General features: G+C 41.4%; 1 protein-coding gene across 1 annotated transcript in view; it reads right to left on the bottom strand.

The window, feature by feature from the left end:
* Positions 1-20,463, bottom strand: part of nherf1a (NHERF family PDZ scaffold protein 1a) — a 67,456-nt gene extending 46,993 nt beyond the window's left edge. The window contains exon 1 of the mRNA XM_060940190.1: positions 19,761-20,463. Within this exon, the coding sequence (XP_060796173.1) occupies positions 19,761-20,258 (498 nt within the window). The 5' untranslated portion in view covers positions 20,259-20,463. The remainder of the gene's footprint in view (positions 1-19,760) is intronic.
* Positions 20,464-25,208: the final 4,745 nt, after the last annotated feature.

Genomic DNA, 25,208 nt, shown 5'->3' with positions numbered 1-25,208 from the left:
AAATAAGCATTTTTTGGCAAAAAATGAACCTCATGGTGCCACCATTAGACTTTTGAATATGGTCAAAACATTTTACAGGATGTCTTTATTGGTGAAAAGGAACACCCAAACAAAAATGCATCAGATTTTATGAAAGTGAGGGCAACTGATGCACCCTAGCGGACACGCTAACCACGAGGCCAACTTGCGGTTAGCTGATGACACAATCTGATTATGGTGGTGTGAAAAAGCAGCTTTCATCAAAAATATTCCAGTCCTAATTAAATCTCTCCATTAGGGGAAAGTTAGGAATGACTCTGGTATAGCGGAGTGATACACTTCGCCATGTTTTTGCTCTGGTATGCTTATGTTAGGGTGTGGAGTAACTGAGTCATAAGGGAGTGAAGCCCTGGTGAAGTAGTTTACACAAAGTAACACTACACCAAACACATTCGCTGTGCCATATTCAGAGGTTCAGACAGGTTCCGGGTACCTGCCCCTTTTCCCCAATTTGTCAGACTTGCCCATTTATATTGTCTGTGAGCAATACAATTTAATTAATTAATTCTCCAGTGAGATGCAGTGCGCTATTAATACCGAGATGATAAACGAAAGCCAAAGATATTTTGGGCTTTGAAAGTGGAGTTTGTTCTTTTGAGATGGGTCACTGAAGTGTCATTTCCGTTTTCACTTTTTTTTTTCTTCTCTTCTCGTTTTGGAGGAACTGCCTGCACTTCCTTGAACATTGCAACCCCTGTTTTACTGACACAACATAATCAGTGCCAGACCAGAAAAAGGAAAAAAAAAAAAAGCAGGAAAGCATTCAACCCCAGACATTTTATTTGTAAAGATACACCGAATCGTTTGAAAGACACTTCTCTCCGTCATGATATACAAAGAAGGCAGAATTCAAGCCTTGAATACTCACAGCTTAGTAAGTGAGCGTCTTACTGTCCGACCCCTCAACCTTCCTGTTACCAACACAGGACCTTACTCGACAATGTCTGTTACTGATGAGATAAATAAAATTCTTATTTGTACAATGTACAGAATTGTACAGCCTGCATAGTCACATGTTGACCTTTTACATCCTGTAGGTCATGTTACTTCAGTGCTCATGAGAAGAGGCCTGGTTTATAATGGGCTTTGGGAACAGAGCTATTGTCTGTTCTGAGCCTATGATCCTGCCGTGGAAGTTTCACAATGAAAGGGCGTGCCGCTTTTAAAGATTCCCTCGGTGGGGTTCAAGCCAAGTTAACCTGAAAGAATATCCGTTATCCACAGCGAATAAAAGCAACAACAGGCAAGAAGAACCAGGGAAATCTTTCTGGTGAAAATATACTGAATTACTTTTTAGTTTTCAGATCAGTGGCATGTAAACTTTACTATATCATGATATCAAGTCAAGTTTATTTGTATAGTGCTTTTAACAATAAACATTGTCGCAAAGCAGCTTTACAGAATTTGAATGACTTTAAACATGAGCTAATTATCCCTAATCTATCCCCAATGAGCAAGCCTGTGGCGACGGTAGCAAGGAAAAACTCCCTCAGACGACATGAAGAAACCTCGAGAGGAACCAGACTCAAAAGGGACCCCATCCTCATTTGGGCGACAACAGACAAACATGACTACAGTATAACATTAACAGTTTTAACATGAAGTCGGTTTCGTTGATGTTATAAACTCTTCACTGATGGAAACTTGAGTGCAAAACTGTTCATGACAACTGCAGTCCTAGAGTTAGCAAGTCAACTGTAGTCCTCAGCCATAAAAGCATTACTGTAAGCGTCCGGAGCGTCTTCCAAGTGTGACTTCCAACTGTCCGTATGGGGCCGTCCTCTACAGGAGCGATGCGATGAGAATGTGATCGATCATCTCGATCCAGTTAAAATGAGGATTTGTATGAAAACACTATAGTAGACACCCTTACGGTAACAGTTTCAATTTATACCTGCCTGTCCTTGTCCAGATGGCAGTGAAAGATGCAATGTGAGCGGACAACCGGTCAAACCACTGCTCTGGTACACTGCCGTTCAAAAGTTTGGGGTCACCCAGACAATTTTGTGTTTTCCATGAAAAGTCACACTTTTATTTACCACCATAAGTTGTAAAATGAATAGAAAATATAGTCAAGACATTTTTCTGGCCATTTTGAGCATTTAATCGACCCCACAAATGTGATGCTCCAGAAACTCAATCTGCTCAAAGGAAGGTCAGTTTTATAGCTTCTCTAAAGAGCTCAACTGTTTTCAGCTGTGCTAACATGATTGTACAAGGGTTTTCTAATCATCCATTAGCCTTCTGAGGCAATGAGCAAACACATTGTACCATTAGAACACTGGAGTGAGAGTTGCTGGAAATGGGCCTCTATGGAGCACTTGCATGTGACATCACAGCCGATCCAGATTGTGACAGACGCCATCTTGTCGGTCAAACGCCATATTTCCGCCTTCTACTTCTACCTTTTCTTCTGGAAAACCCTACTATATACAATTCTACTACAACGGCTGCGGCTACAAGCTCTCCCTACCTGTGCACGTTTATGTTTTTTGTGTGTATTTTTGCGTGTTGTTCGTCTGTACCGGACTTCAATATCCACTACAACCGTATGAACTTACTGGACATTGGTTTCCAGCAGAAAATGACGGTTTGTAGCGATTTCCATCGCATGCACAACATTCCAGACGAGATAGCGAGACCAGCGGGGTCTCCGTGGATTGTTATTGGAAGCAAAGCAAAGGAGGCGGCGCCGGAAGCGGAAGCAAAAGCGAGGCTGTAGAGTGGCCTGTTGACCAAGCTCAGAAAACAGCTACTCAAACCTCCACTGCTAAGCCTCTATCTCTCCAACGCCAGATCCATGGTAAACAAAACGGACGATTTGGATTTACAGCTGGAATTACCTTATTCTATTCTATAATCGGCTGGTCAGTGCAGTACTAGTAATACTTAAGTGACTTACCCATCCAATGAGGATTATTTTCTTGTTTACAAGATGCCACATCTGAGTCGCTCACGAATCCTGAATTTCTGTAAAGATAACTGTCCAGAGATTTATAAGCATGCAGTGCTTCACCACTGAACAGCGAGGGAAAGTTAATGAGGTAATTATACACGTCTGGGTATTCCACCTCTGGCAGTTCCATGTCCACTGACACGGTCGTGAAAACTCCGTCCGGTAAGCCATAAGGGTCACTAATCTGTAGGTTGTTTATTTTAGACATATATCTAGTTATCTGTTCATTAGAAAAATGAGCCGTGTAGTCCGTCGGTTGAAATTGATCCATTCTGTACACGAGTGCAGCAGTATTCAGCGGTGTTTTTTACCGACAAGATGGAGTCTGTGTACTTTCCGGTCACGTGACTGCAAGATCTCTATACACCTATGTAGATATTGCACCAAAAACCAGACATTTGCAGCTAGAATAGTCATTTACCACATTAGCAATGTATAGAGTGGATTTCTGATTAGTTTAAAGTGATGCTCCAGAAACTCAATCTGCTCAAAGGAAGGTCAGTTTTATAGCTTCTCTAAAGAGCTAAACTGTTTTCAGCTGTGCTAACATGATCGTACAAGGGTTTTCTAATCATCCATTAGCCTTCTGAGGCAATGAGCAAACACATTGTACCATTAGAACACTGGAGTGAGAGTTGCTGGAAATGGGCCTCTATACACCTATGGAGATATTGCACCAAAAACCAGACATTTGCAGCTAGAATAGTCATTTACCACATTAGCAATGTATAGAGTGGATTTCTGATTAGTTTAAAGTGATCTTCATTGAAAAGAACAGTGCTTTTCTTTCAAAAATAAGGACATTTCAAAGTGACCCCAAACTTTTGAACGGTAGTGTATGTGATTCGACACTTTCATTATTCTATTTAAATTCAACTGAGCTTCCAAGAGATAACATACCTGAATATTTCAAAGCAACCTCTATACATAAGCTCACTCATCTGCGAGTTGTTCCTGAACCTGCTCTCAGTGAGTTAAAGCGGGGGGAAAAAAACTAATATATTGGCTCTGGGGTAGTGCAACAGAAAAAAAAAAAAAAGTGTTTGCACTGTATTTGGAAGACTGCGGGTTTAAATCCTGATGGTGCCATTGTGTCTGGGAGCAAAATTAGTCATGCTCTCTGGGTGAGACGGATGGCATACTCCTGTCAATCACAACAACACTAGCCAATCGTATACATCGGTGAGCTCATGCATGTAGAAGAGGGCAGACAGAGGAAGCTGGGAGCCTAAGACCACTGACTGCGCCATGGTTACATGAATTTATTTAGCACACATGTAAAGGCAGAATCCCATCCATTTAATGTCACTTGTCCTGACGTGACTTGTTACTCCCTAATGGTGCACATCTCACCTTGCTGTTTCTTCATAAGAATTTCCTTAAATTAAGTTTCGCTCACAGGACCGGGGGGTTGGGGGGACTGCTAGTGACCCAAGGCATCACATGACTGCTTGAGCATTGTTAGCTACTACCTTAATTCAGAAATACGGTGTTCTTTAAAAAGTTATCTATGTTTTGCACAAATTCATATTTGCATAATCAAGTGAAATACTGTTCTAGTAACATGCATATTCATTGCAGTAATAAACCTGTTCAACATATTAAAAAAGGGTGGAGAAACAAGATCAAGTGATCACTGCACTCGGTCACTGCCCCTTAATGAACATCTTCATAGCAAAGGTTAATGACTTTATAGCTCACTCAAAGCACTCATGAGCCTGTCTGTGGTTTCCTTCAATTGATCGATTATGTAAGACGACTAAAGGCGGGGTGGAGGCAAAGTAGATTTTCATGTTTCACTGTTTCAGTTTCCCTCTAAAAGCAGCAAAACACTTCAACATATTCGAAGCAAATGTACTGTTTTTGCGATACAGGGACAATGATTGTGGATTCAAGGGATGATCTGATCGTTTATAGGTCACATGCTGAGACTATTATATGATTTAAAAAAAAAAAAAAAGGGATCAGAGACCTGTAACTGAAAATGACAAGTTTTATTTAAAGAAAGAAAGAAAGAAAGAAAGAAAGAAAGAAAGAAAGAAAGAAAGAAAGAAAGAAAGAAGCATAAGTGACGCCCTGCTTCTTTCTTTGCTTCTTTCTGTCTTTGAAAACAAACACTTCGCTGGAAGAAAAACACTAACCATGTATTGCAGGAAGTGGTTTTTTTCAAGACGTGCTTTTGTTTCTCCCTCCCTCCCACCTAGACAAGCCTTCAGCAACTGCAGTGCACTCAAATAGACGAGTTTTTAATTTCACAACTAGCTGAGAACAATAAAGCACCTCAAACTAGTGCACATGGGTGACTACATCAAGCTGTGAAGAGCATCACCACACACACACACACTACTATGCCAAAAGGGTGTTGTGAAACCTTTTTAACACTTGTATGGTGTTCGGGTCCGTGGGACCCATTTTCATTCTTTAATCAAAGGAACAAATGATACGATTAATTATTTTTGCAAACTCAAGACTCCTTGACCTTGGCTCATTTCCTGTGAAGAACATACATCAGAACACATTTTCAATGACCACACACTGTACACCCCCGATTCCAAAAAAGTTGGGACAAAGCACAAATTGTAAATAAAAACGGAATGCAATCATTTACAAATCTCAAAAACTGATATTATATTCACAGTAGAACATAGACAGCATATCAAATGTCGAAAGTGAGACATTTTGAAAATTTCATGCCAAATATTGGCTCATTTGAAATTTCATGACAGCAACACATCTCAAAAAAGTTGGGACGGGGCAATAAGAGGCTGGAAAAGTTAAAGGTACAAAAAAGGAACAGCTGGAGGACCAAATTGCAACTCATTAGGTCAATTGGCAATAGGTCATTAACATGACTGGGTATAAAAAGAGCATCTTGGAATGGCAGCGGCTCTCAGAAGTAAAGATGGGAAGAGGATCACCAATCCCCCTAATTCTGCGCCGACAAATAGTGGAGCAATATCAGAAAGGAGTTCGACAGTGTAAAATTGCAAAGAGTTTGAACATATCATCATCTACAGTGCATAATATCATCAAAAGATTCAGAGAATCTGGAAGAACCTCTGTGCGTAAGGGTCAAGGCCGGAAAACCATACTGGGTGCCCGTGATCTTCGGGCCCTTAGACGGCACTGCATCACATACAGGCATGCTTCTGTATTGGAAATCACAAAATGGGCTCAGGAATATTTCCAGAGAACATTATCTGTGAACACAATTCACCGTGCCATCCGCCGTTGCCAGCTTAAACTCTATAGTTCAAAGAAGAAGCCGTATCTAAACATGATTCAGAAGCACAGACGTCTTCTCTGGGCCAAGGCTCATTTAAAATGGACTGTGGCAAAGTGGAAAACTGTTCTGTGGTCAGACGAATCAAAATTTGATGTTCTTTATGGAAATCAGGGACGCCGTGTCATTCGGACTAAAGAGGAGAAGGACGACCCAAGTTGTTATCAGCGCTCAGTTCAGAAGCCTGCATCTCTGATGGTATGGGGTTGCATTAGTGCGTGCGGCATGGGCAGCTTACACATCTGGAAAGACACTGTCAATGCTGAAAGGTATATCCAGGTTCTAGAGCAACATATGCTCCCATCCAGACGACGTCTCTTTCAGGGAAGACCTTGCATTTTCCAACATGACAATGCCAAACCACATACTGCATCAATTACAGCATTATGGCTGCGTAGAAGGGTCCGGGTACTGAACTGGCCAGCCTGCAGTCCAGATCTTTCATCCGTAGAAAACATTTGGCGCATCATAAAACGGAAGATACGACAAAAAAAGACCTAAGACAGTTGAGCAACTAGAATCCTACATTAGTCAAGAATGGGTTAACATTCCTATCCCTAAACTTGAGCAACTTGTCTCCTCAGTCCCCAGACATTTACAGACTGTTGTAAAGAGGAAAGGGGATGTCTCACAGTGGTAAACATGGCCTTGTCCCAACTTTGAGATGTGTTGTCATGAAATTTAAAAATCACCTAATTTTTTCTCTTTAAATGATACATTTTCTCAGTTTAAACATTTGATATGTCATCTATGTTCTATTCTGAATAAAATATGGAATTTTGAAACTTCCACATCATTGCATTCCGTTTTTATTTACAATTTGTACTTTGTCCCAACTTTTTTGGAATCGGGGTTGTAGATTACATACAGGATGTTGGGGTCCACTGGACCCGGGCTAATAAAAGGTGTGTACCTTCACTCTGTCCTCCTGTCTGGGCCTGCTGTTAGTGTGTGTGTGTGTGAGTTTTGTGTTTCTGCCCCTGCTGTTCAAGCACCGACACCTGTCTGCTCTCACATTCCTACACATTTTACCCTCCGTCTTGTGGGAACCACGACAGAAGTTCCCATAAATTGGGGGCGGGACACAATAAATATTGCTTTTCCAATGCGGCTCCTTATCACAACTGATCAAGATGGCCAAAAGATTCTCTGCTCAGATGGACTTGCAAATGATTTTGGAAGAGAGAGAAGCTTCTGATGATGTAGAGGAAGACATTTCAGAACGCGAGGATCACATTTCTGAAAATTCAGAGTCTGACCGTGACTTTGAAGAAGAGGATGAGATGGAGCATCAGCCAGTCCCAAAACGAAGACAAGCATGGGGATGATGTGCTGTACAGACTGACATGGTTACTGTACGTGTTCAGCTTGCGTTGTGCAAGCTGAACTGAATGGGTTACATTTCTAATGAAATTCAAAGAAATAAAAATCGGTTATGAAAAACCTTGCTTCATTTGTAAATTTGAAGATAAACATCTTCCCCCCCCCCACTCATATCTTGACTGTAATTGATTTTCTTTTTGTAAAATTACATTTTATTAAAAAACGAGTAGCACTTTTTTAATTAATGTAATCTAACAAAGGTAAAGGGCAAATATTAACCATATATGCTGTTTATGTTGCTTGTAATTGGGGTGAAGTAAACATCTGTTAAGTATTTAATGTAAAATTGTTTGACGGTGTTGAATTTAAAGCACCAAAATGCAGCGGGTCCACCAGACCCACCAACACTGGCTGAGTAACAAAAATACAAACACCACACAAGGGTTAAATTAAAATAGAACATTCTAAGCTTGTTTCATGATAACAGCAGTACTAAATGTTTACTAAAGGTGGATTTTTGGTTCATCAAATAGCTAAATAATCTCATCTCATTATCTCTAGCCACTTTATCCTGTTCTACAGGGTCACAGGCAAGCTGGAGCCTATCCCAGCTGACTACGGGCGAAAGGCGGGGTACACCCTGGACAAGTCGCCAGGTCATCACAGGGCTGACACAGACACAGACAACCATTCACACTCACACCTACGGTCAATTTAGAGTCACCAGTTAACCTAACCTGCATGTCTTCGGACTGTGGGGGAAACCGGAGCACCCGGAGGAAACCCACGCGGACACGGGGAGAACATGCAAACTCCACACAGAAAGGCCCTCGCCGGCCACGGGGCTCGAACCCGGACCTTCTTGCTGTGAGGCGACAGCGCTAACCACTACACCACCGTGCCGCCTAGCTAAATTTAAAAAAAAAAAAAAAAATCAGCTGCCAGCACTTACATGAATATGACTGTCCTACTCAAAATATTATAACTTAAAAATGTCATAACGTGTAAATGGTGGTACGGTGGTGTAGTGGTTAGCACTGTTGCCTCACAGCAAGAAGGTTCTGGGTTCGAGCCCAATGGCCGACAGGGGGTCTTTCTGTGTGGAGTTCATATGTTCTCCCTGTGTCTGCATGGGTTTCCTCCGGGTGCTCCGTTTTCCCCCACAGTTCAAAGACATGCAGTTAGGTTAACACGGGGCGGCCATGGCCTGAAGATTGGGCTGAAGTGCCCTTAAGCAAAGCACTGAACCCCCAACTGCTCCCCGGGTGCTGTAGCATAGCTGCCCACTGCTCTGGGTATGTGTGTGCACGCGCGTGTGTTCACTGCTTCAGATGGGTTAAATCAGGGGTGTCAAACTCATACACAGTGGGCTAAAATTTAAAACTTGAACAAAGTCGCGGGCCAACATTGAACAAATGAACCTTTTAATATGGACCCAAACAAGTTTTGCTTTAACACTGAATATGGAACAAGCAACGCTTATTACTATACAATATATAAAAATAGTGCAGACATGCTAAATCGAATTTCAAAAAAAAAAAAACCCACACACAATGGCATTAATTTATTAAATGAAATTTAAATAAAAATCGTATGCCTCTTTATTTGCAGCCTTCTGATTTAAATATCAAAAACTTTTTCCATAGGCTAATAATTTTAAAAATAAAACAATAATAAAATCAATCAACCATTCAAGCCCATGCCTTGGAGTAGCAAGAAAAAGTGCATAAAGAAAAGGTTAATTAATGCTCAGTTTGCTACACACTGATCTAATCTGATGTGCCCAAGCCAGATACCTGGCATCTCTTCTTGGATGCTAGTTCATCAATGTCTGGGCTCAGGCTCTGAGCTGAGGAAATCCTCAGTATCGAGTGAAGGTGTTCATCAGTCAGACGTCTCCTGTGAGATGTTTTGGTCATCTTCATTGAGGAGAAAAGTTGCTCACATAGATAAGTGCTACCGAACATGGAGAGCATCTGAGCAGCTTGGGTGTGGAGCTGAGGCATTGTGTCAGGGATGAACTGTGGAAATTGTGCGGCGCCCACAGCATCATACTTTGACTTCAGCGCGAGTTCAATCAGCTCCATTTGGAGGTTGGTTGGTGCGTTTTCCACATCAACTGCGAAGGGATTACTGAGCAGTTCAAACCTACATTTCTGGACATCAAAGTCGGCAAATCGCCGGTTAAACTCAGCGCCAAGTACACTGAGTTTTTCAGTAAACTGTGCGCATGGGAACATTTGTCCGTTTGTTGTTGAACGTTTGGACGTCCTACTGCATTTCTGGGTCCTGTCCTGATTGACGCGCCAAAACGACAGCAGAGCATTATGGGATTTGTACTATTAGCGGTGAATGCGCTGTATACACAAATCCGACAAGTAGTCATTTGGGATTGCCTCGCGGGCCAAATATAATTACACTGTGGGCCAAATTTGGCCTGCGGGCCAGAGTTTGACACCCATGGGTTAAATGCAGAGGACGAATTTCACTGTGCTTGAGCGTGCATGTGACAAAGGCTTCTTCTTCATTTCTGTAGCTCCATGTGATCCTTAAGATCATAAGACTGCAGAAAGGAAGCACCCTCTACAACACCCTATCACTACATGATAAGGAATCGTATCAACATTATAACGAGCACCACCTCTTTTAAGCAGGTTGCATCAGCCTATAAAGCATCATGACTTAATCGTTTACAACACAGAGGAGTTTCCATGTTGGTAACTTAGTCATTCATGTTTGGCAATGGCTCATGCAACCTTTCATAATCAGCAACACAAAGCTCCTTTTGAAGTAAAGACAACAGTTCTAGTAGAAGATGCCTAAATACTCACTTCATCAATATACAGTCACCAGCCACTTTATTAGGCACGCACCCATCCACCTACTGTTTGATGCAGTTCTCTAATCAGCCAATCCTTTGGCAGCCGCACAATGCATATAATCATGCAGCTACAAATCAAGAGCTTCAGTTAATGTTCACTTCGAACATCAGAATGGGAAAAATTGTGATCTCTGGGACTTTCCAGGGCTTGACATTAACTTTTTAATCCACTTATCCAGTCGGACAAGTAGCAAGATATTTCACTTGTCTTGACCATACATTAACTTGTCCTGACCATAACCTTTTTATTACCGTGTATTTATTAGTTAAATAAAAGGAAAGTGATTAACAAAGTTTATCAAAAAGCAGGTATAGTTATGATAATTATGCTTTCATGCTTTTTAATTCTTCAATAAAACTCAAACCTTAACTGGAGCAATAAATAAAAAAAAATCAATGCCCCATTAAGGCGACACGGTGGTGTAGTGGTTAGCACTATCCCTTCACAGCAAGAAGGTCTGGGTTCAAGCCCAGTGGCCAGCGAGGGCCTTTCTGTGTGGAGTTTGCATGTTCTCCCCGTGTCCGTGTGGGTTTCCTCCGGGTGCTCCGGTTTCCCCCACAGTCCAAAGACATGCAGGTTAGGTTAACTGGTGACTCTAAATTGACCGTAGGTGTGAATGTGAGTGTGAATGGTTGTTAGTCTATGTGTCAGCCCTGCGATAACTTGGCGATTTGTCCAGGGTGTACCCCGCCTCTCGCCCGTAGTCAGCTGGGATAGGCTCCAGCTTGCCTGCGACCCTGTAGAACAGGATAAGCGGCTACAGATAATGGATGGATGGATGGAATACCCCATTAAGGTGCGTGTGTTGTTCTGACCCATTACCTAATCTGCAGTTTTAAGAGTGAGACTCACCCAAATTCAAAGCTTCTGGAGGAAATAAAGTTAAATCTTGATTAATCCAGTAAAACTTGAAGTATAAACTAATTTAAAGAAATTAAACTGAAAGAAACCAAGTTGGACATAAGGGTGAAAGAATCACATTGTGAATGAAACCAAACTATAAGCGAATTTGGTACTGTCGTAAAATTCCCCTGAAATATTTTACGATAACGTGAACCATACAAAAGAAAAATACAATAAATGTCCGAATGAAATGAAGATTCACCACAGATATTTTATTGAGGTATTTTATCGCCATTTCTCTGATTTCGACGAATTCAAAGTCTAATAATCCATAATTAGATATTATGACGTGGCTATTTTTACACACGCGCCTGCTGTACTCGGCTTCCCCGGAATTTCATGAACAATAAAACGGCTGGATCACTGAGGGGAACGAACTAGTTTTGTTTTTTTTTAAGATTTTTTTCTGGGCTTTTTTCACCTTTATTGGATAGGACAGTGTAGAGACAGGAAATGAGCAGGAGAGAGACGGGGAGGGATCGGGAAATGACCTCAGGTCGGAATCAAACCCGGGTCCCCGGATTTATGGTATGGCACCTTATCCACCTGAGCCACAACGCCCCGGAACGAACTAGTTTTGTTGGAAATTTACTGACGGAACTGTGGAATAATTACTGTAAAAATTGGAATTTACCTAAAAGATGTGGTCCCTAAAATATATAAAAGCATAAGGTATCATTACTATATTGTCTGGGGCGGTTATATGTAATACTCTGAGTAATTTTCTCTCATCTGTAAACCAAATTAGATAGGCCTATATGTAGAAAATGTGACAAAATATGTGGACTACTTATATTATTTATGTAAACTGCTTATTACTATTATTTAACTCATACTTTATATTCTATTGCAACTTTAAACAAGTCTTCAAGGAGTTTGGCTTTATCATATAGCCTGGGCAGCAAGACAGCGAGTATAAATAATCTGTATATGAACAAATAACACTGTTAAACTCACCTCTACATGTCTTTTACAAATCGTTTAACCTGCCATGGGCAATGCTAAAGTCACTGTTACAAACAGTACAGCATGCAACACCGTCATTTTTTTTAGCCCTATTAGGCAAGGGGACACTTTCATGTAGTCTGAGGTGAAGTGGGTTTTGTATTTTCATTTTTCTGGGGCACTCTGCCATGACGCTCCTGGATACACTGAACTGATGGACTTTTGATCCAGGAGAGAAGATATAAAGCCTGCCCATGAAGAACACTGATTGGTCTACTGAACAAGACAGAGCAATCAGGATGCGCGCTCTCTCTCGCTTGCTTTCTCCTTCACACGCACTTGCTTGCTCGTGATTCTGGGATATTGTATCTAATTTGTGGGTGTCAGGGAGCTGCTCTCAATATGCAAGAGACTCCCAGAACTTCCAGAAGAGATGGGAATAATTCGACTTGTCCTGTCAGACAAGCAGATACGGATTTGACTTGTCCAGACCAAACAATTACTTGTCCTGGACAGTCGGACGACCGTTAATGTCAAGCCCTGCTTTTACTGTGGCATGGGTGTTGGTACCAGATGGACTGGTTTGAGTATTTCAGAAACTGCTGATCTGCTGGGGTTTTCACACACACACACACACACACACACACACACACACACCAGTCTCTAGAGTTTACAGAGAATGGTGCGAACAACAAAAGACACCAAGTGAAAGACAGTTCTGTGGGTGGAAACGTCTTGTTGATAAGAGAGGTCAGAGGAAAATGGCCAGATTGGTTAGAGCTGCCAGGAAGGACAAAGTAATTCATATAAAATCACTCTTTACAACTGTGGTGAGCAGAAAAGCATCTCAGCATGCAACAGCAGAAGACCACGTTGGGTTCCAGTCCCGCCAGCCAAGAACAGGAAACTTAGAATCAAGAACAGGTTCCTATTAAAGTGGCTGACGAGTGTAAAAGTACAACTTGAGAGAAGAAATAATAATAATAATAATGGGGCAGCACGGTGGTGTAGTGGTTAGCGCTGTCGCCTCACAGCAAGAAGGTCCGGGTTTGAGCCCCATGGCCGGCGAGGGCCTTTCTGTGCGGAGTTTGCATGTTCTCCCCTTGTCCACGTGGGTTTCCTCCGGGTGCTCTGGTTTCCCCCACAGTCCAAAGACATGCAGGTTAGGTTAACTGGTGACTCTAAATTGACCGTAGGTGTGAATGTGAGTGTGAATGGTTGTCTGTGTCTATGTGTCAGCCCTGTGACGACCTGGCGACTTGTCCAGGGTGTACCCCGCCTTTCGCCCGTAGTCAGTTGGGATAGGCTCCAGCTTGCCTGCGACCCTGTAGAACAGGATAAAGTGGCTAGAGATAATGAGATGAGAAAAAACCCACGTTTACAATATTACATTATTCCCAATCAGTCATATTCTGTGAATCAGTCCAGAAAAATGGCTGAACAACACTAAACTGTGTGTGTGTGAGACAGAGTGAGAGTTCCACACCAAACACTCATCTCAGTTTGCAAATAGCACCCCACTGGGGTTGGCTTGAAACAAAGAGGGCTTAGTGTGAGTTAAATGGACAGCCACTCTGAAGACAGGCCATTCACTGGCTTCACTTCTGAATGATCCCAGAAAAAAAAAGGCATAAAATACAAGCGTTTGAGAGAAAGCCAACAATAATGGAGTCATTCATGAATGATGAGGACTTCAAAACCACTTCAGTAATTACTTGGATGAAATGTGAACACCACAATGCTACAGATGGATATGACTCGCCTGTGTAGTACTGTAAGATCCTAGCTTTTAATTTCAGGGATGTCTGGGATTGAGTGTAGGCGAGGTCAGTTCAATGAGTGATCATTTGTTTGCATACTCACATTAAATAAGTTATGAGCTAGCTAATGGCTGTGTACATTACACTCAGCTGAGCCTAGCCAAATTATACCCCGGGGCCACCACTTGACTTTACTGTCTCTTGCATTTGGCATTATGTTTAAAACATACAAACCAAAAGAAAACTTTTGTTTTTTGAAATATCATCAAGAAGCATGTTCTTTCTCTGGTTGCTGAATCTATTCGTCCACCTGGGAACTGCATGATTACGATATCTACTTGTCCCAGGAACTTGTGACTCGTCTGTCCTTGGTTTAGAAAAAAGTGCAATATGTGCTTTTTATATTAACCAAGAGACTATTCTGTTCCACCTTTGTTTATCTCTTTCACTTTTAAAAATACCACACCTTTAGTTAATTTGTGGAAATCCAAGATGTAATACCTACTATAAAAACGCAATATTTTGTGTAAATCACTGTTGGGCACTGAGCTAATCTAGTGTCTTCTGCATTATCTCAGGATGCAACACTGATTCTGCAGCGCTAAGGTTAAAGATTCTCTTCTAGTCAGTACAAGAGTAATATATACATATCTAAACTGTTCTGTAAACGAGTAACCATTGTTGCTCATTAAATCCTGCAGCGCTGCTATTCACTAACCGCACCCTGAATCTTGAAAAAACATTAATGCAGTTAAATCTTTGGGTTAAATACCCTTATCGTGGTTGTAAAGCGTATTTTAAAATATCAGCATTCAGATCTGACTGTGTGCCCTTTGGGAATATTTTTATTACCTCACTGTCTCTTTATGGTCACTGTACAACAACAGTGAAATGTTTTTGCTTAGTTTAAAGTTGTAGTAAATGTTATACGAGTTGGAAACATGTCATTTCCTCCAGCTGTGCACTACTGGCAGTATTAGGCCTAGAAAAAAAAAAAAAAAAGTGCGTTTCCTGTCAACCCTTCAAAAAAATTTAGGGTAGGACGGTCAGATTTTTTTTTTTTTTCCTATGTTGACTATGTGGCTTCACACTAGTGATAAAATACTTACTAATGGAGCAGATCGCCCAGATTTATATCCTCGGCTATTTCTATTCCATGTGGGGCCGTTGTTGACGGTCGCGTGTGACCTATGTCTTCTGATACAGTGGATGTTTTAAGGTTGTGTGCTATATCTTGTGTTGGGTGGTGTAAATTATAAATTTGAATTAAATTGAGATTTGATTTAAAGGATGAAATTATTGAAAAATTACAACACAAGTTAATTTTTAAAATCATGGTGCCACTGGTGGTCGCCATGTTCTCGTTCTTGTCTCGACAAACTCCCGCAAGTGATGTGAATGCGACAACACGTGGTCATGTGACCGATCAACATGGCAGCGCCCGGAACGGACTTTTTTTGTGTATAGTCTTAAGTAAACGAGTCCACACAGACTGCATGTCGCATTGTTGATCATTTTCTCTATGTATTTTGTTTAGAAATTGAGTTCTTTATTGAATGAACTAGTTAAAATATGTACAGGGTCGGCGAGGTTTTAGCAGGGTCGGGCAGACGACCGGGGAAACAATTTTTTTTCCTAGGCCTTATTACCTGATGTAGTTCAAATATCCTACAGTGTTAGAACTGAACTACTGAAGTGATATTTTGTGTGCTGTGTTGGCTGCTGTGTCAATTTTAAAAAAAAGAAAAAAAAAAAGCTATCCATTTACCTACACAGCAAATGGGTTCTACAAAGCCTAATCGGCCATGTCCATCACTGGACCAAACACATACAGTATGCCATAAAGTTTTTCCCAGCATGTGCAATGTGATTTTTTTCCACTCTTGCTTGAGTAACCTAACTTTCTCATGATGCTCTCCAATAAGACATCAAATTAAAAAGGGCTTTGTGTCAGCCCTCAGTGTCCTGAATCGAAAAGAATTCCAGCTAATCTTTCAGAAATGTCAGGGCACACTTAAATGATAAGCATTGTGGATTTAGAGGGGGGGGGGGGGGGGGGGGGAAATCAGTGGGAAAGTCGTATTTAAGACAGTTTCCGCTCTCTTTGAGCAAGCCGTGCAAATTCTTCAACTTTGTACCACCAAATACCAACCAGCACTGCGTTCTTTAAAAGCGTTGCAGATGACACACATCTTATCACACTGAATTCTTCATGGAAGAGCCCAAAGGTGAAACTGGCACCTTTATCTCTATAATGCCTGATAAGCATTCTCTCTGCATCTTGTCATCCCATCGTACACTACCAACTAAACTTTGGGACACATCAGCCTGAATATAATACAATATAATTTATTATATGGTATGAACTACTTCTGGTAAAATCGTGCGCTCTGATTGGTTCCTTAGCGGGCAGTATTTTCCTGTAATGCCCATGGGCGATTACGGATTTTCTTTCCAAGGCGCCGGCTTTCAATGTTGCAAAAAAAAAAAAAAAGATGAATTGGAATTTGAAGTTTTCAGACATGGGAGTGTCTCTAGCAAACAGGACAACATGACAAGCTGCTTTTTTTTCCACTTCAAAAGAGAGACCAGAGATAGGGTGGTGAGGAAGTGACTGTTTACAGCTGTTATAACCTAAGTGGTAACAGAACCTAACCTGTTTTGTGGATGTTCCGCAAGATTAAATGTGAATTACTGTGGTGTAAGAGGGCAGCCATGGCCTAAAAGTTAGAGAAGCAACTCTGGGACCAAAAAGTTGTTGGTTTGATTCCCTGGACCAGCAGGAAAAAACATGTGGGTGGATGTTCATTTTCCCCTCTACATCTGTGGCTGAAGTGCCCTTGAGCGAGGTACGTAACCCCCAGCTGCTCCCTGGGCGTGGCAGCACAGCCGCCCACTACTCTGGGTGTGTGTGTTCACAGCACATATGCGCATCCATCCCCCCAGATGGGTTAAACACAGAGATAATTTCACTGTGCACTAATGTACATGTCACAAATAAAGGCTTAAAATTTAAAAAAAAAAAAAAAAAAAGGCAGCACACTTTTGGACCCTGTCTTGTTTTATTCCTCATTATTATTTGCTTTAAAGGCATTTTGAAAGCAGTGAAGGACTCTGTCTAATTAGGGACTTCAAGAAAAGCCTCCTGGTGAAGCAACTCATGAAGCTGGATTACCAAGAATGTGCACAGCTTCATTATACTGTTAAGATTTAAACATATCTAATCTAATCTGTATTTTCAACACTTTTCTTGGTCACTGTGCAATTCCGTATGCATGATTTCATCTTGTTAAATGCTTTTAGTAGAAGAAGAAGCCTTTATTATTCACATTATGAAACAGCAGAGTCAGCTATGATACAGCACCTGTGGAATAGAGAGAGTTAAGGGCCTTGCTCCAGGGCCCCACAGTGGCAGCTGGGGGTAGAACCTCAGTAACCCAGAGCCTTAACCACTGAGCCACCGCTACACAACTGAGAAGTATTATTCTCCAACAACAGAAAATAGTAAAAAGGAGTAAAACCCTTCCATGAACAGACGTCTCAATATGTTTGCCTGCCAGCGTGCATAGATCTTACACGGGGAGGCAAAAAAAAAAAAAAAAAAACCTTGAGACTAGTCACAACATAGTTATAATCCATCAATCATTATTTTGCTGTTTTGGGTCTTGTGTGTCCCACACAGGTAAATACCCTGTTCATGCACCAAGTCACTCTGGCTAAACATCCACTAGACATCAGAAATGTAACTCTGGCTATCCGGCAATAAAAACATGCATCAGACTCGGAGTTAAAAATAAAAAGGTCACATGAGTTCGTGTGGTGTTAGTGGTGAAGCGTATTGCTTTCATTGAACCCCTGAGTCACACACTTGCACATTTGTTATGGTGGAGAAGTGGATTAAAAAGCAGTTTAGGCAACATTATTACTTATATCCATTCTGCAGGAAATCCTCCACGTCAAACAGACTTTGGACATCACCTCTGGACTGTTGTTGCATCTTTTCTGTACACACTGGTTTTGTTTAAAAAAAAAAAAAAAGGGGCAAATGAGCTGCTCTTTCATAATAATAATAATAATAATAATAATAATAATGCTTAATATTTAATTATGCCAAGACACTAATAAGGATATTAACAGACTGACTGGAAGGCTACAACAATATATTGAAAGGATGTTAATATCATAAAGATATTGCAATATATTCACGACATGAACAGTGGTTCTGAGTATCACGAGTACCATCAGGTGTCAGGGCGTTTATCACGAGTTTTATACAGCTTTTACATCACAGTGTTAAGTCCTTTGCATCTATAGTTCTAGCCAGACTCCCAGAGAGGCTCCTATCATTTAAACAATCCCTTTTATTAAGATTTTTTTTTTTACAATTTAAATGCTGTGTATATACAGAACAGGGCATTTGAAAAATGGCCGATTTGTTCCTTGGTGTGAAATTTATACAAGTCAGCATAAAGAAATTTGTGCGTTGCTTTTATCTTCTTCCCACCTCTATGTGGGTTTGCATGAATAACCTTGCCCCAATTATCTTACTAGCGTGTTCAGGGCGGCATGGTGGTGTAGTGGTTAGCGCTGTCGCCTCACACCAAGAAGGTTCTGGGTTTGAGCCCTGTGACTGGCAGGGGCTTTCTGTGTGGGTTTGCTCTGGTTCCCCCCCCCCAGTCCAAAGACATGCAGTTAGGTTAACGTGGGGCGGCCTTGGGCTGAAGTGCCCTTGAGCAAGGTACTTGACCCCTGACTGCTCCCCGGGCGCTGTAGTGTGGCTGCCCACTGCTCTGGGTGTGTGTGCACTGCTTCAGATGGGTTAAATGCAGAGGATGAATCTCACTGTGCTTGAAGTGTGCCTGTGACAAATAAAGGTTTCTTCTTCTTCTTCTAGCTTGTTCAGGAAATGCTCCAGTATACGTCAACATAATGGTCTCATTTTCATCTCATTATCTCTAGCCGCTTTATCCTTCTACAGGGTCGCAGGCAAGCTGGAGCCTATCCCAGCTGACTACGGGCGAAAGGCGGGGTACACCCTGGACAAGTCGCCAGGTCATCACAGGGCTCAGCATAATAGTAACAACCTGAATATCCCTAAGTGTTGTACTGCCAAGGCACAGAACTCATTTCTTTATGGAAGGGTCTCTGTCTGGAACTCACTCCCAGAGGCAATTTCCAAGTCTCTATCAGTATCAAGTCAGTCTGTATAGCACTTTTAACAATACACATTGTCCCAAAGCAGCTTTGCAGAATCTGAATGATCCAAGACATGAGCCAATTTTATCTCTAATCTATCCCCAGTGAGCGCGACGGTGGCAAGGAAAAACTCCCTCAGACAACACGAGGAAGAAACCGAGAGGAACCAGAGGTATTTATATTGATCTAAGCGCTTGTAATTTAGGTATGAAAACACCATTATGGGAACCGAAGAAAGATTACCGTATTGGGTTGATGTGGATAGGTTAGATTGAGGGTGAAAGGCCCAACACAGGGGCAGCGCTGGGTCTCGAACCTTCAACCATCCTGGTAATAACTCACAGCCTTAATCTGTTGGGGCAGCTTTCAGAGTTACTCTATACAGTATGTAACAGCCATGTGTTCAGTTCACCCCTGATACAGAAGGATAAATGGGACACAGGATGGAAAGGATTTATGTGATCTAAAGTTACCTTGGAGCTCAGGCTGAGTGTATCGAGGCCCAGGTCTCCGTTAGAGGCAGGGAGAGGGACAGGGACCGGGTCAGGATCAGGATCAGGGACAGGGCTGGACTCAGTGGCAGTGTCGGTGCCGTTCCTCTCCTGTGCGACGGTGTCCGGTTCGGTTCCCGGTATCGGTGGCACTCCGTCACTGACGAACTCCTTCCTGCACTTCAGGTTGTGTTTTTTGAGATACTCAGCAGTCTCGGGGTCCACGACGATCAGCTCCAGCTGGCCCGTTACGGCTCGTATCCGGGACACGACCTGTTGGTGGCTCTCACCTTCCACACTCTCACCGTTAACGAAGGCCAGTTTATCCCCGGCCCTCAGACCAGACAGCTCGGCCGGGGAGTCGGGTTCCACCAGGCGGATGAACTGACCCGCTTTGTTCTTCTCCCCGTGCAGGTGGAAGCCATAACCATCGCTGCCCTTCTCCAGCACACACAGTCGGGGCCTCAGCTCTCCGGACATCGCCGAAAACTACAGCTGACAAACCGGGACGAGCACAAACTCAGATTTACACGAGGATTAAACTGAAAAGAAGCCGACAAAGTCAAAAACTCTGCACTTTCCAGAGAAACTTGTCGAGAAAAGTTCTCATGTAGCCAGCAGCCGTGTGAAGGATGATATGAGGCGCTTCCTCTCAGTTCTTCAACTTAAAAAGAGATGACTTGACGCGGCTTTGCTTAAAAACGACGTGACGTAGGCATGATTGGCAGGAAAACCGACCAATCCAAGCTCGTATACTACTCTCCTAACCAACTACTGTACTATATCAAAATAGTTTAGATATACCAAGCCTCTACTAATGCATAGCCTACTTGTTTTTATTTGTTTGTTTGGATGAAAGAAAGAAAGCATGACTTATTTAAAATGTTATTAGTATAGGTAATCGTATGGGGCCGAGCATGCCACTAGAGAGTCGTTTGTCTTTCTGCGGCCCATTTCTTAAACACGGAAAGCCAAAAATGCGTACTTTTTCTTTTATATTTTCGCTTGCAGCTTTCAATTGGTTTATCATTTCTTCGTCAAATATGGCGAAACGCGGCAGAGCAGAGTCAGCTATTTTTGACACAATTTGCTAACTTTTGTAACCGTAACCAAGCAACAAACTAGCCAATAGCATTTCAGAAATACGCCCCGTGTTAAGGGGGGAAAAAAAGCCCTCCTTGATTGACCAATCAGAATTGAGTAATTTCGCCCTATGGGGCCGAGTAAAATTAAGGATTAATTTCGCAAATTAGGGCGGCACGGTGGTGTAGTGGTTAGCGCTATCGCTTCACAGCAAGAAGGTCCTGGGTTCGAGCCCCGTGGCCGGCGAGGGCCTTTCTGTGTGGAGTTTGCATGTTCTCCCCGTGTCCGCGTGGGTTTCCTCCGGGTGCTCCGGTTTCCCCCACAGTCCAAAGACATGCAGGTTAGGTTAACTGGTGACTCTAAATTGACCGTAGGTGTGAATGTGAGTGTGGATGGTTGTCTGTGTCTATGTGTCAGCCCTGTGATGACCTGGCGACTTGTCCAGGGTGTACCCCGCCTTTCGCCCGTAGTCAGCTGGGATAGGCTCCAGCTTGCCTGCGACCCTGTAGAACAGGATAAAGCGGCTACAGATAATGAGATGAGATGATATACAGGGCCAAATTCATACTTCGGAAAAGCCATTCAAGTTCACAACATTTGTCGTTCACGTTTTCGGAACCAATCAGGGCGCAGAACTATCTTGCACGTTTGAATCAGTTTCTAAAGCATTCCTTGTTTTCACAAATCTCTTGCTTTAACTTTGAGGACTTTTCGTGATTCTTGAAAAGTAACATCTTTCAGGATTGATCCCGGATACACTACCGTTCAAAAGTTTGGGGTCACCCAGACAATTTTGTGTTTTCCATGAAAAGTCACACTTTTATTTACCACCATAAGTTGTAAAATGAATAGAAAATATAGTCAAGACATTTTTCTGGCCATTTTGAGCATTTAATTGACCCCACAAATGTGATGCTCCAGAAACTCAATCTGCTCAAAGGAAGGTCAGTTTTATAGCTTCTCTAAAGAGCTAAACTGTTTTCAGCTGTGCTAACATGATTGTACAAGGGTTTTCTAATCATCCATTAGCCTTCTGAGGCAATGAGCAAACACATTGTACCATTAGAACACTGGAGTGATAGTTGCTGGAAATGGGCCTCTATACACCTATGGAGATATTGCACCAAAAACCAGACATTTGCAGCTAGAATAGTCATTTACCACATTAGCAATGTATAGAGTGGATTTCGGATTAAAGTGATCTTCATCGAAAAGAACAGTGCTTTTCTTTCAAAAATAAGGAAATTTCAAAGTGACCCCAAACTTTTGAACGGTAGTGTATTTCTCTTGTCTCAGATGCCCATCCAATGCTGCCTGCATTACTTTGAGTCTGGTTCGTAGTTTTGCCCATTTTCTTTCCTCACTTCTGCATAAAACTGCGATAGCACCTTGTCTAACTCACAGCATTCATATGCCACTAGAGAGTAGTTTGTCTTTCTGCGGCCCATTTCTTAAACACAGAAAGCCAAAAATTCGTACTTTTTTTTGTATATTCATTTTCGCTTGCAGCTTTCAATTGGTTTATCATTTCGTCGTCAAATATAGCAAAACGTGGCATTGCTGAGTCAGCAGAGTCAGCCATTTTGTTGACAAAATTTGCTAACTTTTGTAACCGTAACCGAGCAACGAACTAGCCAATAGCATTTCAGAAATGCAGCCCCGTGTTAAGGAAAAAAAGCCCTCCTTGATTGACCAGTCAGAATTGAGTAATTTGGCCCTATGTATTATAAATCTTATTAAAAGACTGTTAAATATTACCTACAGTTGAATACAAATATTTGCACATCCTTACCTCATTTCATAGGAGTTTTGTTAGATTAGATTAGATTAGATAAAACTTTATTGATCCTTTTGGGAGGGTTCCTTCAGGGAAATTAAGATTCCAGCAGCATCATTACAGATAAACAGAGAAAAGAAATGGAGAAAAACTTCTAGATAAATTAAATTATTTACACATACAAATATAAAAAGAATAAAATATGGGGAAGAGAGGAAGGGGGAAGAGAGGAGGAGAAAAAAATAGATGTCTCTTTAACAAAAACAGTCAAAAGGCATACAGCTATGGAAAAAAAAAATGAGCCCACATTTAATGGTGACCACAATCAAAAAGTGGCCTCTTAATTTATTTATTTATTTATTTATTTTAATTTTCAATAGCTGTATGTTAAAATATTAAGAGTGAAATAAGTAAAATTAATGTGATATAAATGTGGATATTTTTCCCCACTAATCTCTAAGTCCTTGTTTAGGATTTGAGACTTTTTCTATTATAATATGTTTCCATTCTTTGTTGTTGAGTAATCATTTGGATCGCTTTTTACACTTTCTCCAGATCTGTATAAATAATCAATCAGCATTTCTTGTTTTGGGTCTTGTGAGAGCTGCTTTACTGATTGACTGATCATAGCAAATCTCTGAACCGATTTTAACTTTTAATGCCTTTAGACCTGTCTAACATTTGTTTTAGTTTTGTAAAAGCACCTTAATGTACACTTTAAATAAATGATTACTTAATTGTTTACATGTTGTAATGGGCTTTCAAGAGGAAACTGCAATAAAATGAATATGGATTTTCTGAGAAGGTGAGTAGTAGGGTTGGGGTACAAGAGGGTTTTGTTTGTTTTTGTTCACCCAGAAACCAACAAAGATACAAACTTCAACCTTTTTTTGACAGCTCAGCTGCATAGAGGCCAAGGAATCCTGATACTTTTCACATTTTTGACTGTCATTTGACTAATGTGTAACCAAGTCATGTGTATTTTTAACATAACCATAAGTCATATAAGAATAAAATCACCCAGATTCGAGATATTGATCTCTTAAAGAGAATCATGATGCAAATTTAAATCGTCTCCCCACCCATATAGATCTTTAGCCTTTTAGTGTTATAACAGTGCAGAAAAAAAAGCAGATAAAACCTACTGACAATAGTTACGCATTATCTTAACTCTCATCATTAACCAGGGTTCACCCAGCACAAGTTATAATCTACATCCATTGAACAAATAATGTGTGGTCATACAAGAGTCACCCTGTGCAGACAAGTACATATTGCGCAATCTGTTATTCACTGCACTTATAATAGGCATCTTAGTGGCAACAATGTGAAATCTAAGCTTGTGCAAATATTAATTAAACATTCAATTCTTTCTAATATGTTCTGTTTAGGTATACTGAGGAGTGCTTCGGTGTGCGAAAGAACAAAGATCAGCTTCACCAAAGAGCACAACAAATAAAAATAAGGTTAAAAAAAATGATCCATAATAAATCAGTAAATTCCGCGCACTAATACCAATCTTCTGTCTATTACCAGAGTGGCTCAAACACAGGCGTCTGCCAGGCATGGAGTAAATTTTAGCACAGCAATACTCATTGCCATCATGTGGCAATATACAGAATTCATTTTCAACCACCAATTTCTCTACCAATAAATTTCAGAATGACTGTATACCATTAAGTGTAAGAGTTTACACCCTGCATGGGTTATAGATGTAAAAAGCTAAATGTACTTCTATTTTACAATTCGGGGCGGCACGGTGGTGTAGTGGTTAGCGCTGTCGCCTCACAGCAAGAAGGTCCTGGGTTCGAGCCCCGGGGCCGGCGAGGGCCTTTCTGTGTGGAGTTTGCATGTTCTCCCCGTGTCCGCGTGGGTTTCCTCCGGGTGCTCCGGTTTCCCCCACAGTCCAAAGACATGCAGGTTAGGTTAACTGGTGACTCTAAATTGACCGTAGGTGTGAATGTGAGTGTGAATGGTTGTCTGTGTCTCTGTGTCAGCCCTGTGATGACCTGGCGACTTGTCCAGGGTGTACCCCGCCTTTCGCCCATAGTCAGCTGGGATAGGCTCCAGCTTGCCTGCGACCCTGTAGAAGGATAAAGCGGCTAGAGATAATGAGATGAGATGAGATTTTACAATTCATCTACAACTACATTGTGGGTGCATCCTTATGTAACAAAGAAAAAAAAAAGTTTTTTAAAAGAACCAAAAACACAAATTCAAAGTTTTATCATCGTAACTCACTCTGCTTCCAGACCTGACGTGACAGTGTTGGAATAGAAGTCAAGAAAAGTAGGGAAAATTTTACAGCTGAGGATCCAGTGGCTGTTTAGATGCAAAAACGCTGGAGGCAGTAAGGCATACAAGTTATTAAATAATATCACATTCAGAAAGGCATACTGTATACAAACTAATTAGCATTACACTATTTGACCACTGTTTACTTGTAAGGATGAAGAGACGTGAGTGAAACCAAAATGTCTTATGCATATAAAATGAACGTCTTTTCTTCATTTTGTTCTGAGGGTATGCAAACTTTTTCACTCAAATATACTTGCTTAGTATTGTAGATC

Source organism: Neoarius graeffei, chromosome 14 (genome assembly GCF_027579695.1).
Source record: "Neoarius graeffei isolate fNeoGra1 chromosome 14, fNeoGra1.pri, whole genome shotgun sequence".
Taxonomy (NCBI): domain Eukaryota; kingdom Metazoa; phylum Chordata; class Actinopteri; order Siluriformes; family Ariidae; genus Neoarius; species Neoarius graeffei.
Note: the sequence above shows the minus strand (reverse complement) of the source record. Positions and strands in the feature narration are given on the sequence as shown.